Source organism: Solea solea, chromosome 9 (assembly GCF_958295425.1).
Source record: "Solea solea chromosome 9, fSolSol10.1, whole genome shotgun sequence".
Classification (NCBI taxonomy): domain Eukaryota; kingdom Metazoa; phylum Chordata; class Actinopteri; order Pleuronectiformes; family Soleidae; genus Solea; species Solea solea.
Genome location: NC_081142.1, coordinates 3,468,291 through 3,485,094, shown reverse-complemented (window position 1 = coordinate 3,485,094; position 16,804 = coordinate 3,468,291). Strand labels below are relative to the sequence as shown.

The 16,804-nt window shown below is 39.0% G+C and overlaps 2 protein-coding genes across 2 annotated transcripts; both read right to left on the bottom strand.

Moving 5' to 3' along the window:
* Positions 1-80: 80 nt before the first annotated feature.
* On the bottom strand, positions 81-8,177 carry LOC131465311 (cytochrome P450 2J4-like). Its single transcript, XM_058637865.1, has 9 exons — positions 7,905-8,177; positions 7,174-7,336; positions 6,908-7,057; positions 5,467-5,627; positions 4,330-4,506; positions 4,091-4,229; positions 3,153-3,340; positions 1,022-1,163; positions 81-863 (listed from the first exon to the last, which is right to left on the bottom strand). The coding sequence occupies exons 1-9, from the start codon at positions 8,103-8,105 to the stop codon at positions 688-690; spliced, it is 1,497 nt and encodes a 498-aa protein (XP_058493848.1). The 5' UTR covers positions 8,106-8,177; the 3' UTR covers positions 81-687.
* Positions 8,178-8,656: 479 nt separating this feature from the next.
* On the bottom strand, positions 8,657-16,585 carry LOC131465310 (cytochrome P450 2J4-like). The gene is made up of 9 exons (XM_058637864.1): positions 16,121-16,585; positions 15,020-15,182; positions 14,732-14,881; positions 13,557-13,717; positions 12,611-12,787; positions 12,381-12,519; positions 10,896-11,083; positions 9,784-9,925; positions 8,657-9,553 (listed from the first exon to the last, which is right to left on the bottom strand). Exons 1-9 carry the CDS (start codon positions 16,319-16,321, stop codon positions 9,378-9,380), a joined length of 1,497 nt encoding a protein of 498 aa, XP_058493847.1. The 5' UTR covers positions 16,322-16,585; the 3' UTR covers positions 8,657-9,377.
* Positions 16,586-16,804: the final 219 nt, after the last annotated feature.

The window sequence follows — 16,804 nt, the reverse complement described above, 5'->3', positions numbered from 1 at the left end:
AAACCAAACTATTTCTGTGTTAAATATACAGGTCAATGTTGTGAGTGTGAATGAAGGCAAAGATTGTAAAAACAAATTCAAAAGGCAGGTGAGTTTATTGGAGATGTTAAAACTAAACAGCTGGATTTACAACGAGTGCTGAAAAACAACATCGACACCAGCAGCATAGCATTCTGTTGTTTTTCTCATCCGTCACACCTCAGACCAAAACCACCGTGTGAACACAACACACAGAGGTCTGAGAAACAAGCATGAGCTAAAATATCACAGGGAGTTATTTATAAACACATCAGGCTCTCCTGTGGAAATCAAACATAGATATTTAACATTAATTTAACTGGAATGCTGATTCTTCTAATTAATATCAATACTGGCTTATTTAAAAAGGCATCCTGATTGAGAGGAAGAGAAAACACTTTGAATTTAACTTCACTTAAACCTCACAAAAATACAGCCCTAGTTATTTATTTAAAGTCCCATGAATTGAAGCCTGCAGCCATTCACGATTTATGCATGATTTATAGAAAAGATTCTTGATCTCACTTTAAAATGTTCACTAAAAATAGTAGTACGATTACTTTTGAAGTTATTTCATTGCGTTTAAAACCAATTTTTAGATCTTTTAATATGATTATTGCAATAATATTGGAAATTGCAAATACATTTTTTATATCTAGGTTAAGACACTTATCGCAGAGCAGCACAGAGGCGGTAAGGTTTGGGGCAGTGAGTGGCCCCCAACTTGAAATCCAGACTGGGCTGCTCTCCAGGAACTGGTGAGAAGGAAAACCTCTGAAGGAGAGAGGTGAAGAAGAGGAATAACTCCATCCTGGCCAGCTGTTCCCCAAGACACACACGCTTACCTGAGAAGATACGACACATCTCATAAGTTTGAGTTGCAGAATACGAAATGGATTCAATTTGGACATCCTACAGATGAGACATAGACACTAATACTCTCTATTTCTAAATTCTCTTCCCTGAACCTCTGCGTTACACTGAGGTGTAACTACTCACTAACCTGCTGAAAAGGGGAGGAAGGCATCTCTCTTCCTAAATTGACCATCCTGGTCCAGAAAGTGTTGAGGGTTGAAGGTGTGTGGTGTTTCCCACATGGACTCATCATGCAGGACTGAGTTGAGTGCAGGTACGATCATGGTGCCCTTCAAAAGAATGTGTAAATATAAATGTTAACCATCAACCTGTCAGTTAGATCCCATCCCTACTAAACTGTTTAAAGATGTGTTCCCTTTAATTAACAGCTCTATATTAAATCAGATGAATTTATCCTTATTAACTGAATATGTGCACCAAAGTTTTTAAGTAGCAGTTATTAAACCCCTTGAGCAACCCTTGACCCAGATGTTTGAGCTAATTACCAACCTATATCATATCATCCCTTCATTTCTAAAATCTTAGATAAGGCAGTTACTTATCAAATATGTATCATTAATAGCCTGTTTGAAGATTTCCAATCAGGTTTTAGATTACATCATAGCACAGAAACAGTACTAGTTAAAGTTAGTAACGATCTTCTCTTGGCCGCAGATAATGTTTATTCTCTTTACTTGTCCTGTTAGATCTTAGCGCTGCATTTGACACCATTGATCATGATATTCTATTGCAAAGACTGGAGCAGACTCTTTGGATCATAGGTACTGCCTTCTGCTGGTTTATATCATAGATTCCAGTTTGTTAATGTGAATGATAATGCCTCATTGCAAACAAAAGTTAATTGTGGAGTTCCACAGGGCTTAGTGCTCGGGCCTATACTTTTTACCTTATATATCCTTCCTTAAGGGAACATTATTAGAGAGCATAGCATACACTTTCCTTGTTATGCAGATGACACACAGCTTTATTTATCAATGAGGCCGGATGAAATAAATTTCAGTTTATGAGATATGCACCACGACAGGCTGGACGCAGCTGTCTGCTGTCAAGAACACAGGAGTAAGATGTCATTTCTTGCACATATGAATGCCGATGGAGAAGATGCATGCATTTTGTAACACTATGTGGCGCTAGAGAGCCTGCTCCAAACATTTGCATTTGTCTTGTGTCATATTTTTTTGGACTGTGACTGTTTCAAGAAGCTTACTTGCTGTGGCCACCAGGTGGTGGTATAAATTGAACAGTTGCCACAGCTTCCTATTCCATGGTGAAACATTCACTGCATTTCCATGAACAATTCCAAGCCAAAAAGCTTTGCAAAAGAACATCACAGATGTCTTTAAAGGTGTAACCTGATAGATTAAGATTAGACTTTATTAAAGGGCAAAGAACATCACAGATGTCTTTAAAGGTGTAACCTGATAGATTAAGATTAGACTTTATTAAAGGGCCAGTGTGTTATTTGTCAGGAAGTTGAGCAGTGAAATCATCCCCACTCCTCAGGTGAGTGAGCAGATCTGTCTGAAAGGATGATTCTAGGTCCAAGCCAAATTTCATATATAGGTCAAATGTGCTGGGGGCTGCTTGATTTGGTTGTAGGTGGCACAATCAATGATTTAAAATGAATACAATCAGGCCAAGAGGACAATAAAGTGTTTTTAAGCTCAGTGTTGACTGAGCTACTGCTGTTAGAAAAGAAAGTAAAATAAAATGTGAGGCCAAAATGGACAGGGTGTCTCAAAACAGGACACAACACAAATGCAAGCCTTCAAATGAACTTCAAATCAAACTGAAAAATGTATTCTGTAATAAGTCTGGATTGCAGGTAACACTGATAAGAACATCTTTCAATTCTTTTCTAGGTAAATAAGCAAATGCATTTCTAAAATCTCAATATTTAACAGAGATGTATTTAGAGCTGGAAAACAGCAATGGTGAGACGAATCACAACCCGTTCAGCTGTATTTTAATTCAGCGACTGTGTCAGACAGAGTCTGATCTCAAGTCATGCAGGAAGTACTGAACTAATCTTTTTAATTAACTGATTCTAATGATTCAGTACACTGAAAACAACTGCTTTGCCCGTCTCTAGTTTGTGTGTTTGTGTTGCATATAAAACAATGTCACACTATTTTTGTGCAGCCGTGGTATGATGACCCTGCCCACATACTATAGTAATGGAAAACCAAACAGTGGAAAAGCGCCATTAGAGAAACATGCTGACAAAGCATTTTTTTCTAATAAGGTGCATTATGTACCTTCGGGATTGTGTATTTGTCAAGTGTGGTTTCCTTGTTCGCCATGTGGGCAAGATTGAGGGGGAGGATGTTTCCCATTCTCTGGATCTCATGGATGACTGCATCAGTGTAAGGCATTTTCTCTCTGTCAGTCATGGAGGGCTGTCTGGATGAACCAACCACCGCATCTAATTCAGCCTGGACTTTCTCTGCAAATAGGAAACAATAACATGAGGGGAAGGAGCAGAGGGGTGGATTATCATGCAAGACATGCCACACACTGTGTCTCATTCATGTCAAAGACAAACCTTTGAGGCAAAAACCTAAGTCAAGATGTTTTCAAAACAAGTACAGTGCCCTCCAAAAGTATTGGAACAGTGAGGCCAATTCCTTTATTTTTGCAATAGACTGAAAACATTTGGGTTTGACATCAAAAGATGAATATAATAATTATGTCATAATAAAAGATGAACATTTCAGTTTTTACTTCCAGGTATTTACATCTGGATCTGATACACAACTTAGAAGATAGCACCTTTTGTTTGAACCCACCCCAATTTGCATTTCTATGAGTTCATACACTTACACGCCACACATGACACAAGTGATAAAAGTCACTGCACATAAATTGTTAATGTATGAATCTATGAAACAAGGGCAAACTGGTCTTCAACACACTAGTTTTAACCTGAAAAAGGTGGTTTGGGGGTTTAGTTATTCTTAAATCGCAACACACTTGATGTGATCAGAGTGGGTGCATCAACATCTCTATTTTGCCATATATCCACATCACAGTCGCTGTTCTTCCTCTTACTCAAACCATCACAACTAAAAGCCTGACTCTCAACCCCCAGTCCTCACCTAACCCGGAAAACCTGAACATTTCAATCCTCACAGTGGAGGCTTGGAACCACAATCAGCCCGAATCACTATAGAAAGACACACACACACATATGCACCTTGAATGTGAGGGTAGTAGATCATGAACAGCAGTCCCCACTGTAAAGTAGTGGATGTAGTTTCTGTTCCGGCAACAAACAGGTCCAGAGTACAATACCACAAATTTTTAAGATCAAAACCAGATTCCTTGTCTTCCTTCTATCAGTGACAGAGAGAGAAAGTAAAGAAGATGAGTCGACACGTGGCAAACTGTGTCAGAAAAAACAAACAAACAAACAAACAAACCAGAATTTCTCACCTCTCCCATTTCTATGAGGAAGGAGTCGATGTAATCTCTTGGTGAGGATGGGTCAAGGTTTTCTCTGTGTTCTGTGATCTTCTTTGCAACATAAGCAACAAGTCTATCTGTCAGAGTAAATGTCCTCCTGTGAGGTCCAGGCAGCCACCTCATGAGCCAGGGCACTGAGTTGTAAATCTACAGAGCAAAAGGAAAAAGTACCAGCTCATCTTTCTGAGTCTGAGAACATTATATTATTATACATATTATACATACACACGCACAGCTGGAGGCAACAGTGAACTTACAATTGTTTGCCGTCACTGAAAACATGGCTACGAGCAGGGACACAAGGAAAAGCATATTTTAGCCATTTAAAGGCTCACCCAATAAGATCTATGCCTGTAACTGAACATTTGTAACCCGTTCAATCTGCCACACAACAGTCCATAGAGAAAAGCAGCATTTTTAGCTTGTTGGTGACAGAGTAGCTGTGTTTCTGTGGCTGCCTGTGTTTGGTAAGTTTGTGTCACTTAGGTAAATCTGACACAAACTATATGTAACACATTTGATCTTACTGATGACATCAATGGATGAAAATATGAAATATTTCAAGATGTAAAATCGCTGATTTTTCTACCAACTTTGGTGCATGAGTGCATCAACACAGATTCTAGTAGGAAAAGGCTGTTTACTGGTAAAATAAAGGGTGAACATGATCTTTATGAGACTTTATTACATAAACCTTTCTAAGGCTGGTTCCTAGCCATGTTGGTGCCCATAGTGATGTCAGCAGAAATGATATTCCTTTAAGCTTTTAACTCTTGTTATTTAACTGTTCCCTTGTTTGGTCTTTTTTGTTGTATGCTACTCAGTTGGTGTAGTGGTTAGCACAGAAGACCTGGGTTCGTGACCTGGTTGGAACACGCGCCTTTCTCTTGATGTTCTCCCTGTGTGAGGGGTTTTTTCTCCAGGTTCTCCGGCTTCTTCCCACAATCCAAAAACATGCAATATGGGAAATTAGGTAAATTGGACACTCTTAGGACTGAAAGTGGATGGTTGTTTGTCTCTATCTTATCTTTCCAGGGTGTGACCCCGCCTTTTGCCCTATGTCAGCTGAGACTGGCATAGCCCCCATGATTAATGGAGAAGTCTCACCTGTGCCCACACAGATCCCTCTAAGTACAGTAGCTCATTGAAGTCCTGAAGTATAGACTGGTACTGTTTGTCACTGTACTCAAACCGACTCCCAAACACCAAGCAGCAGATGATGTTTGACACAGCACCGTTTATCAATGTCTGGGGATTAAAAGGCTTTCCTGTAAAAGACAAACAAACACCAATAAGACACACAGACATTGTAGCTACTAATTAATGAAGAAATCTTTGTCACTCTATACTATTGCTATTAGTATTAATATTCATCTCATGACTCACCTGGCATAAAAATGTATCTTGGATGTGTCTCCTTTGACCACAAGACATTAGACTAGAGAATTACCTCTCATACATGCCCAATATTCAAATAAACACCAACGTCATTTCGGTTTGCAAGAACAAAATTATGTTTTCAACGATTCTGACTACACAGATGTGCCTGATGTCAATGTTTGAGAAAAAGAGAGACGAACACGAATAAGGAGAATCTGAGTGAATCAAAGCTCTGCTGGTCTCTAATCCATCCTCAGAACAGACTGTGTTCATACATGCTCAGCAATGCATCCTCAAACCACCGCCCCAATATGTTTTTTGTAACTGGAGCTGACAAGTTGGTACGTGCTTCTGTGTTGCGGTGTTGGATGGAACAAGAGTTTGCACATGATCAAGTAGCATGTACTGTACTATATCGATATATTGGTCCTTTTCCACTGTACAGTTCTGGCACAGCATGACACAGCTCAACTCTACTTTGTTTGGTTTCGTTTTTCATTGCTATAGCACTCCATCTGACAAAGTCCATCCATCCATCATCCACCGCTTTATCAATCGCAGGGCCACACACATAGAGACAAACAACCATTCACTCTCACACCTATGGTCAATTTGGAGTGTCATGTTTTTGGACTGTGGGAGGAACCCGGAGAACCCGGAGAACCCGGAGAAAACCCATGCACACACGGGGAGAACATGCAAGCATACAAAGTCAATGAACTGAAACACGTCGGAAGGGGTTGTGATAGGACTTGCCACCCATGATTGCTGTTTTCAGTGCTGTCGCTAAATACATCAGACTCCTCTGTTAAATGTTGAGATTTTAGACATTTCCATGGTTAATGTTGGAGATTAATGCATGTTTTCAGGATCTTTTTAAGTCTTTTTAATTGATCTACACTTCGCCATTGTTCGGTTTGATTCTTGTGTCGAACGTCGTACTCATGACTTTTCCACTGACGACACTCTCTGACTAATCAGTGGCCAACAGTCTGTCGACGTGACATTTAGATTTGTTTGCTTTTCCATTGGCGATAGTACTTGTATACTATCACCAATGGAAAAGCAAAAAAAAAGAGTCAAGTCGCGCTGGAACTGTGTAGTGGAAAAGCGCCATGAGAAGCACAATTTTGTTGTGTCTCAGTGGAAAATAAGATTTGTTTATTGCCTTGCTGAACTGCAATAGCCTCATTTAGGTATTGGCTCTCCTGTTGGATGGACGGCTCCAGTGTCTTCTTGCCCAGACCAAAGTTTCTAAGAGTGTGAAGGGCAAATCTCCTCTGCTGCTTCCACGCATACCCATTTGATATCACAAGCCCTTTGGAGACACAAAAACAGCATAAAAAATCACATGTAACTGAAACTGAATATAATAACTACTACTGCCTTAATTAATTATTAACAGGGAACAGTTTAAACCAAGTCACACACTACCTTGATTCCCAACCAAATCGTGAAAAAGCGGTATAGCTGGACGATCTGTGAAGTCATCTCCTTTTTGGACCAGGGCTTCTCTGACAAGTTTGTAGCCGTTAAGGACCACGATCCTTCCACCAAAGATGCGAAGGCTGAATATGTTTCCATATTTCTGTGCAAACTGAAGACAGACAGCTCATTTCATTTTGGTTACTTCATTTGACTTTTATTGAGTTTTAGCCTCTTTAAAAGGCCATATACGGCAACTTCTTGAACAGTTGCCAGTTTTTACAGTGACAAATATGGACTAAAACCACTTTTTGTAATTATTTCATAAAGTCCACTGGACTTGTATCTAGATGTTCAGTAATGTAAAATGTAATATCTCATCAATAAAATATTAAATTTCTGCATTTGGAAATTAATTTATTTATGTTTTATTTTTTATTTAAATAAAAAATAAAACATATTTTATTTGGAAATTAATTTATTTATAGGTTTTATTTTTTATTTAAAAAAAACAAAAAAAAAAAACATAAATAAATTAATTTCCAAATGCAGAAATGTAATATTTCATTGATGAGAAAGCTAGCATTATTTTAAAAGAAATACACAGGGCTGAGTAAAACAGCCGTTAAGGATGTTTTTGTTGTTGCTTTGATTTCTATGTCTATATTTATCTTTTTTACAGCCTCGGACATTTGATCTAACTGTCTTTTTTTCAAACTATTATTTGATATTGAGCCTACCTCAGTGAACTGTAGGTGAATTCTGGAGGGCGTGATGCGGAGAAGGTCGCCTATGACAGGCAGCGACCACGGTCCTGGAGGAAAGTTCGACGGCGCTTTGTTCTTCACAACATCCGCCAACAGCAGAAAAACACACACAAAAATGAAGACACTCCAGCCGTCTATCCACTCCAGACCCAGGACACCGAGTATCGCATTCATTTGTTCACTTCGTTCTGTAATTTTACCTGAACCACAAACTGAGCTCAGGCTTATATAACTTCCTTCTTCCAGAATTTCAAAGTAAAACCTTTTCCGGAATTTCAAAGTAAAACTCTTTATATATAAAGTTGTAAATTACAACTATGATTGTGAATTACAACTTTTTTTTCACTTACAACATGACTCACAAATTGATCCCAAAAGGAAAATAATGTTATGTAACAATTCCTGTGAAGAACCCTTTGCCCTAGTCTCCTCCAATCTTCAGCTTTGTTTAATAAGATAAGATTTTATTAGTAGCACTCCTGAGATGACTTGCTCTGTAAGATGCATCTGACTGAAGTGATTTCTGATGTGCAACCTTTAAGGGGTTGGTGACTCTGTTTTTTGGCAAAGGCAGAAACTTTGAACTGTATTTCAGACCTTTAAAGACGAGGACAGATTGAGACATTATCTATCTCACTTGTTTTCTGTATTTTTCTATCTCTTCTTTCAAAATGGTTACTGTAAAAAACCCAGAAGCATATTTATGTAGAGATAAAAGAGACCTCAAGCCTGAGGTTTGCTAATTTTCAGAACTGCTCTGCCTTTATTTAAAAATGTCAAATGTTCACGTTGAGGAAAATGGCTTCAAAGTGGCAAAAAAAGATTCAGAGATAGGTGAGTTTATTGGAGATGCGTTGTGCTTCACTGAAAGGTAGAAAACTTAACAGCAGGTTTTAAGTCCTGAAAAACAACATTCATATCAGCAGCATGGCATTCTGTTGTTTTTTCTCATCCATCACACCTCAGACCAAAACCACCGTGTGAACACAACACACAGAGGTCTGAGAAACAAGCATGAGCTCAAATATCACGGGGAGTTATTTATAAACACATCAGGCTCTTTTATGGAAATCAAACATAGATATTCAACATTAATTTAACTGGAATGCTGATTCTTCTAATTAATATCAATACAGGCTTATTTAAAAAGGCATCCTGATTGAGAGGAAGAGAAAACACTTTGAATTTAACTTCACTTAAACCTCACAAAAATACAGCCCTAGTTATTTATTTAAAGTCCCATGAATTGAAGCCTGCAGCCATTCACGATTTATGCATGATTTATAGAAAAGATTATGTTCGCACTTTAAAATGTTCACTAAAAATAGTAGTATGATTACTTTTGAAGTTATTTCATTGCGTTTAAAACCAATTTTTAGATCTTTTATGATTATCGCAATAATATTGGAAATTGCAAATAAATTTTTCATATCTAGGTTAAGACACTTATCGCAGAACAGCACAGAGGCGGTAAGGTTTGGGGCAGTGAGTGAATCCCAACTTGTAATCCAGACTGGGCTGCTCTCCAGGAACTGGTGAGAAGGAAAACCTCTGAAGGAGAGAGGTGAAGAAGAGGAATAACTCCATCCTGGCCAGCTGTTCCCCAAGACACACACGCTTACCTGAGAAGATACGACACATCTTATAAGTTTGAGTTGCAGAATACGAAATGGTTTCAATTTGGACATCCTACAGATGAGACATAGACACTAATACTCTCTCTCAAGTGTCTTACTGATGATGTAAATACTATTATGGTAAATGTTTGCACAGGCAATCAATGGATGGCAAATATTTCTAAATTCTCTTCCCTAAACCTCTGCGTTACAATGAGGTGTAACTACTCACTAACCTGCTGAAAAGGGCAGGAAGGCATCTCTCTTCCTAAATTTACCATCCTGGTCCAGAAAGTGTTGAGGGTTGAAGGTGTGTGGTGTTTCCCACATGGACTCATCATGCAGGACTGAGTTGAGTGCAGGTAAAATCATGGTGCCCTTCAAAAGAATGTGTCAATATAAAAACCAGTCCTGTTTTAGTTCATTTCTCCTACACGTTTATGAAAAACCACTGTGGGCTGGATGCAGCTGTCTGCTGTCAAGAACACAGGAGTAAGAGCAAGTCATTTCTTGCACGTGTGAATGGCAACAGACAAGATGCACGCAACATTTGCATTTGCCTAGTATCATATTTTTTAGACTGTACTGTGTGAACATCAGAAGAAAGGAACAGTGATTGTTACAAGAAGCTTACTTGCTGTTGCCATGGTATAAATTAAAGTTTATAGATGAGTGACCAAAACTTCCTGTTCCATGGTTCACTGCATTTCCATGAACATTTCCAAGTAGCCAAAAAAGCTTTGCAAAAGAGTGTCACAAATGTCTGAGGTGTAGACTGATAGATTCTCCCTGTGTGTGTGTGTGTGGGGGGGGGGATTTTCTCCGGGTGTCGTCACTGGAAGAGGCACAAGCGTGATGACACAAGAATCAAACTGAATAATGACGAACTGTAGATCAGTTAAAAAGACTTAAAAATCCTGAAAACATGACTGAACAAAACTTAATCTCCAACAATTAGCAAGGACATTTCTATAATCTCAATATTTAATAGAGGAGCGACAGCACTGCCAAAAACAACAGTGATCGTGAGCTGAATCATAACCCGTTCAGACGGAGTCATTGTACTGAACGATTCAGTCAACAAATCTTTTTCATTAACTGATTCTAATGATTCAGTACACCGAAAACAACTGCTTTGCCTGTCACTAGTTTGTGTGTTTGTGTCGCGTATTAAACATCGTCACGGTATTTCCGTGCAGTCATGGTATGATGACCCCGCCCCCATTGAGACTAGACTGGCAATCCGTGTAGAGTCAAGCTGTGCCGCGCCGAGGCGTGCTACAACTGTGTAGTGGAAAAGTGCGAGAGAAAAAAAGAAAATGCGCTAAAAACGTGGTTCATTATGTACCTTTGGGATTGTGTATTTGTCAAGTGTGGTGTCCTTGTTTGCCATGTGGGCAATATTGAGGGGGAGGATGTTTCCCATTCTCTGGATCTCATGGATGACTGCATCAGTGTAAGGCATTTTCTCTTTGTCAGTCATGGAGGGCTGTCTGGATGAACCAACCACCGCATCTAATTCAGCCTGGACTTTCTCTGCAAATAGGAAACAACAACATGGAGGGGGAGGAGCAGAGGGGTGGATTATCATGCAAAACATGCCACACACTGTGTCTCATTCACTTTAAAGACAAACCTTTGAGGCAAAATTTTAAGTCACGGTTTTTAAAAAACATGTATACAGTACTAGGGCAGGAGAGTCAGTGGTCACAGCAGTCTTGGGTTTTATTTTCATTGTGAGGAGACTATGATGCCTACCCTAATGCAGAATAACTTTTATGTTCAGAATAAAAGTTATTCTGAACATGTTGACACATGAAGAGAATGAAATGTGTTACTCAGGCCCAGACAGAAGTGCTTAAATAAAATGAATAATGATTTAAAGGGGATGTAAAAAAGAATAAGAAGCTGCACCAGGCTTTACACTGTGTTCATGCGCATACACTCATGTAACTGTCCCAATCTCTCTCTTTTTAATGCACATCAAACATATGAGGTCCAACTTCCTGTGTCAGCAACACGCAAAGACTGAACGTGTTAAAATATCACTTGATGAAATGAGACGACAAAGGGACAGTAATGAATCATAAAAACATACATGTTTGAGAGCGAGAGGCAACCTTTACCATATATCTGTCTTCAACATCCTCTCTGCTTTTAGCCATTTCTATTTTAATGTATCTCCACTGCAGAGCATCTTTGGCTTCCCCTCTGGTGGTGATGATTTTGAGAGGTGTAATGAGGCTTTTTAGGTTTGGCAACTTTAGGAAATTCTGATCAAAACCTGCAGTTTTTTGTGTTCAAATCTACTGGCAAGCCTGTGTGTTGAAGAACTACAGCCTGCAATGGGTGGGACACCAAACCAAAACAAAGAGTTTGAACATGTTTTCTTCATTTCTCGTCACAGTTCATGGTCATTTTATGATTATAAGAGGTTTCAAGCATGTATCCCTTTAATAAAAACATCAGAATACCTGATTACAACTATGCTTCAAATAAAAAAAAAAACTGAGAATCACGCTCATCTAAATACTGACAATATTTGTTCCCTTGATGCATTTTCTTATGGGCTTTTTCTTCTTCTTCTTTTTTGGCTTAATCGCAACACACTTGATGTGATCAGAGTGGGTGCATCAACATCTCTATTTTGCCATATATCCACATCACAGTCGATGTTCTTCCTCTTACTCAAACCATCACAACTAAAAGCCTGACTCCCAACCCCCAGTCCTCACCTAACCCGGAAAACCTGAACATTTCAATCCTCACAGTGGAGGCTTGGAACCACAATCAGCCCGAATCACTATAGAAAGACACACACACACATATGCACCTTGTATGTGAGGGTAGTAGATCATGAACAGCAGTCCCCACTGTAAAGTAGTGGATGTAGTTTCTGTTCCGGCACCAAACAGGTCCAGAGTACAATACCACAAATTTTTAAGATCAAAACCAGATTCCTTGTCTTCCTTCTATCAGTGACAGAAAGAGAAAGTAAAGAAGATGAGTCGACACGTGGAAAACTGTCAGAAAAAAACAAACAAACAAAACAGAATTTCTCACCTCTCCCATTTCTATGAGGAAGGAGTCGATGTAATCTCTTGGTGAGGATGGGTCAAGGTTTTCTTTGTGTTCTATGATCCTCTTTTCAACATAAGCAACAAGTGTATCTGTCAGAGTAAATATCCTCTTGTGAGGTCCAGGCAGCCACCTCATGAGCCAGGGCACTGAGTTGTAAATCTACAGAGCAAAAGGAAAAAGTACCAGCTCATCTTTCTGAGTCTGAGAACATTATATTATTATACATATTATACATACACACGCACAGCTGGAGGCAAAGCATATTTTAGCCATTTAAAGGCTCATAAAAGGCTGATAAAAGCTATGTCTGTAACTGAGGTTTGTAACCTGCTCAATCTGCCACACAACAGTCCATAGAGAAAAGCAGCATTTTTAGCTTGTGGTGACACAGTGTTTCTGCTGCTGCCTGTGTTTGGTAAGTTTGTGTCACTTAGGTAAAATCATTAGGTGAATTTGAAATTCAGGATTTCAAACAGCAACGCAAAATATATGTAACACATTTGTTCTTACTGATGACACCAATGGCTGAACAAATGTGTGTCAGGATGACATAAAATCACTGATTTTTCTACCAACTTTGGTGCATGAGCGCATCAACACAAAGCAACACAAACAGATTCTAGTCTGAAAAGGCTGTTTACTGGTAAAATAAAGGGTGAACATAATCTTAAACTATTGCAGACTTTTGCAGGCAGATATTTTATTACATGAACCTTCTGTTCATTCTTCCTAGTGATGTCAGCACTGACTTTGTGTAAGTACCTCTTTAACTCCACATATTTTAAACCCTTGTTATTTAACGGTTCTAACTGTTGTTGTATGTTCTGTTTTGTTGCATATTATGCTACTCCATTGGGACAAATAAAGTAATAATGTATTGTATTTTTGATTGTATACGTACAGTACATTGTTAAAAGGGAAGTCTCACCTGTGCCCACACAGATCCCTCTAAGTACACTAGCTCATTGAAGTCCTGAAGTATAGACTGGTACTGTTTGTCACTGTACTCAAACCGACTCCCAAACACCAAGCAGCAGATGATGTTTGACACAGCACAGTTTATCACTGTCTGGGGATTAAAAGGCTTTCCTGTAAAAGAAGACAAACAAACACCAATAAGACACACAGACATTGTAGCTACTAATTAATGAAGAAATCTTTGTCATTCTATACTTTTGCTATCACTAATATACTGTTTTCTTGACTGTTCATCCACTCGACTGTGAAGTATATTGGATGACTGTTTATTTTTTTATGCCACGTACTAACAGGCACATTGTGTAATTCATAATCTCGACTGTCAGGCCAGGTTCAGACCTGGCATTAACATGTGTCCTCTCTGCTCTCATGACTGTTCACACCTGGCATTAAAATGTATCTTGGATGTGTCTCATTTGACCACAAGACATTAGACTAGAGAATTACCTCTCATACAATATTCAAATAAACACCAACGCCATTTCTCTTTGCAAGAACAAAATTATGTTTTCAACGATTCTGACTACACAGATGTGCATGATGTCAATGTTTCCTCTGTAATGTCAGATTTCGGAGATGGTCTCTAATCCATACCCAGGACAGACTGTGTTTATGCATGCTCATGAATGCATCCTCAAACCACCACCCCAATATGTTTTTTGTAAGTGTGTAAGTGTGGACGTGCTGGTTCATGCTTCTGTGTTGCAGTGTTGGAGGGAACAAGAGTTTGCACATGATCAAGTAGCATACTGTATCGATATAATGGTCCTTTTCCACTATACAGTTCCGGGACAGCAAGACACGGCTCAACTCTACTTTCTTTGGTATCGTGACTTGTAAAGCAGTTGTTTTCAGTGTATTGAATCATTAGAATCAGTTAATTAAATAAATGTGTTCACAGTATCATTCAGTACTTCCCACATGACCGGAGCACACACTCCATCTGACAAAGTCACTGAACTGTGACATTTAGTATCGGCTCAGCTCGCTTGGAAGCTTTCCAGAGTACAAGTACTATGTCGAGCTGTGCCGAGTTGTAATGCTGGAACTGTGTAGTGGAAAAGCACCATGAGAGGCACGATTTTGTAAGTTGCGTCTCAGTGAAAAATAAGATTTGTTTAGTGCCTTGCTGAACTGCAATAGCCTCATTTAGGTATTGGCCCTCCTGTTGGATGGACAGCTCCAGTGTCTTCTTGCCCAGACCAAAGTTTCTAAGAGTGTGAAGGGCAAATCTCCTCTGCTGCTTCCACACATAACCATTTGCTATCACAAGCCCTTTGGAGACACAAAAACAGCATAAAAAAATCACATGTAACTGAAACTGAATATAATAACTACTTAATGGTGTCAACCTGATGCTACTGCCTTAATTAATTATTAACTAGGAACAGTTTAAACCAAGTCACACACTACCTTGATTCCCAATCATATCATGAACAATTGGTATAGCTGGACGATCTGTGAAGTCATCTCCTTTTTGGACCAGGGCTTCTCTGACAAGTTTGTAGCCGTTAAGGACCACGATCCTTCCACCAAAGAGGCGAAGGCTGAAAATGTTTCCATATTTCTGTGCAAACTAAAGACAGACAGCTCATTTCATTTTGGTCACGTCATTTGACTTTTAATGAGTTTTAGCCTCTTTAAAAGGCCATTATTGGCATATTTATTTTTGACAGCAGCTACTTGAATAAGACAGCAATAACACAGCTGCTGTAATGAAGCCTTAAGATTTTACTGGCACTACGTCAGTTTTTAACCAGAAGTTCATGGACATCACCTGCACCCATCTCCCTTTATCATCTATGTTCATGTAATGGGAACATAATTTACAAATCGACACTGTGTACTATTGTCAAAGACCTGAAACTATCAATGGAGACCATGAACTCTTCAGGAAAATGTTTACTGAGTGTATAAGTCATGTGAGAATTAGACTTCCATTCAAATGAAACTCTTTTTGCAACCACCAGAAGGGGAAAGAAACACTGTGTATTATAATTACATTTGGGCAGATAAAAACTCTACATTTCTAGCTAAATAAAGAAACAGTTGCCAGTTAATTAAATTTTAATCTCTAATTCAGTTAACATTGACTAACTGTGAGTGATTTTACTGCACTGTTGTGTTGACCCCTGGACTTTGATGTATGACAAAATGCCATGAGGTCTAAAATGGACTATTACATCTTGTAATATCTTTGGAGTTACCTAACTATTAAATTAAACTATCTAATAAATACTGAATCAATGAATTAAGTGAGCCAAACACTGTGATGGGGTCAATTTCTTAATGAATGATATTCTTGTACATAAGGAAATGATTTATGATTGTGATAGATGTGACAAAGATGAAAAAGTTAGCATTATTTTAAAATTGAAGAAATACACAATGCAGTAAAACAGCCCTTTAAGGATGTTTTTGTTGCTTTGATTTTCTATGTCTATATTTCTCTTTTTTGACTTTTTAACTAAACTGTCTTTTTTTTTCCCAAATATCACTTGATATTGAGCCTACCTCAGTGAACTGCAGGTGAATTCTGGAGGGACTGACGCGGAGAAGGTCGCCTATGACAGGCAGCGACCACGGTCCTGGAGGAAAGTTCGACGGCACTTTGTTCTTCACAACATCCGCCAACAGCAGAAAAACACACACAAAAATTAAGACACTCCAGCCGTCTATCCACCCCAGACCCAGGACGCCGAGTATCGTTTCCATTGTTCACTTCGTTCTGTAATTTTGACAGTCTGGACCATAAATATATATGGTCCGGATCCCAAACAGAGCTCAGGCTTATATAACTTCCTTCTTCCAGAATTTCAAAGTAAAACTTTTTCCAGAATTTCAAAGTAAAACGAGAGGGGTCTGGCTGCAGACCTGCACTTTCAGGACCCTTCGTTGCAGACCTGCACTGTGAGGTCTCCTGTACTGTCAGGACCGGAAGTTGATTCGAAGCCTTTCAAAATAAAAGCGAGCATTCGTCTGCAACGAAGGGTCCTAACCGTGCAGGTCTGCAGCCAGACTGTCTTGGCTTTTTTCCCCTCCACAGAAGCAGCGATTTACTTTTCAAAGTCCTGATACTTATGACAATGTGATGCTGATGTGCCCAAAGTATGTCCTTGTTTGTGAAACCTAATAGTAGAATTCCGCAAAATGCTCCACAGCCCTCATTTTAACAACTCTTCTCTTCTAAAACAACAG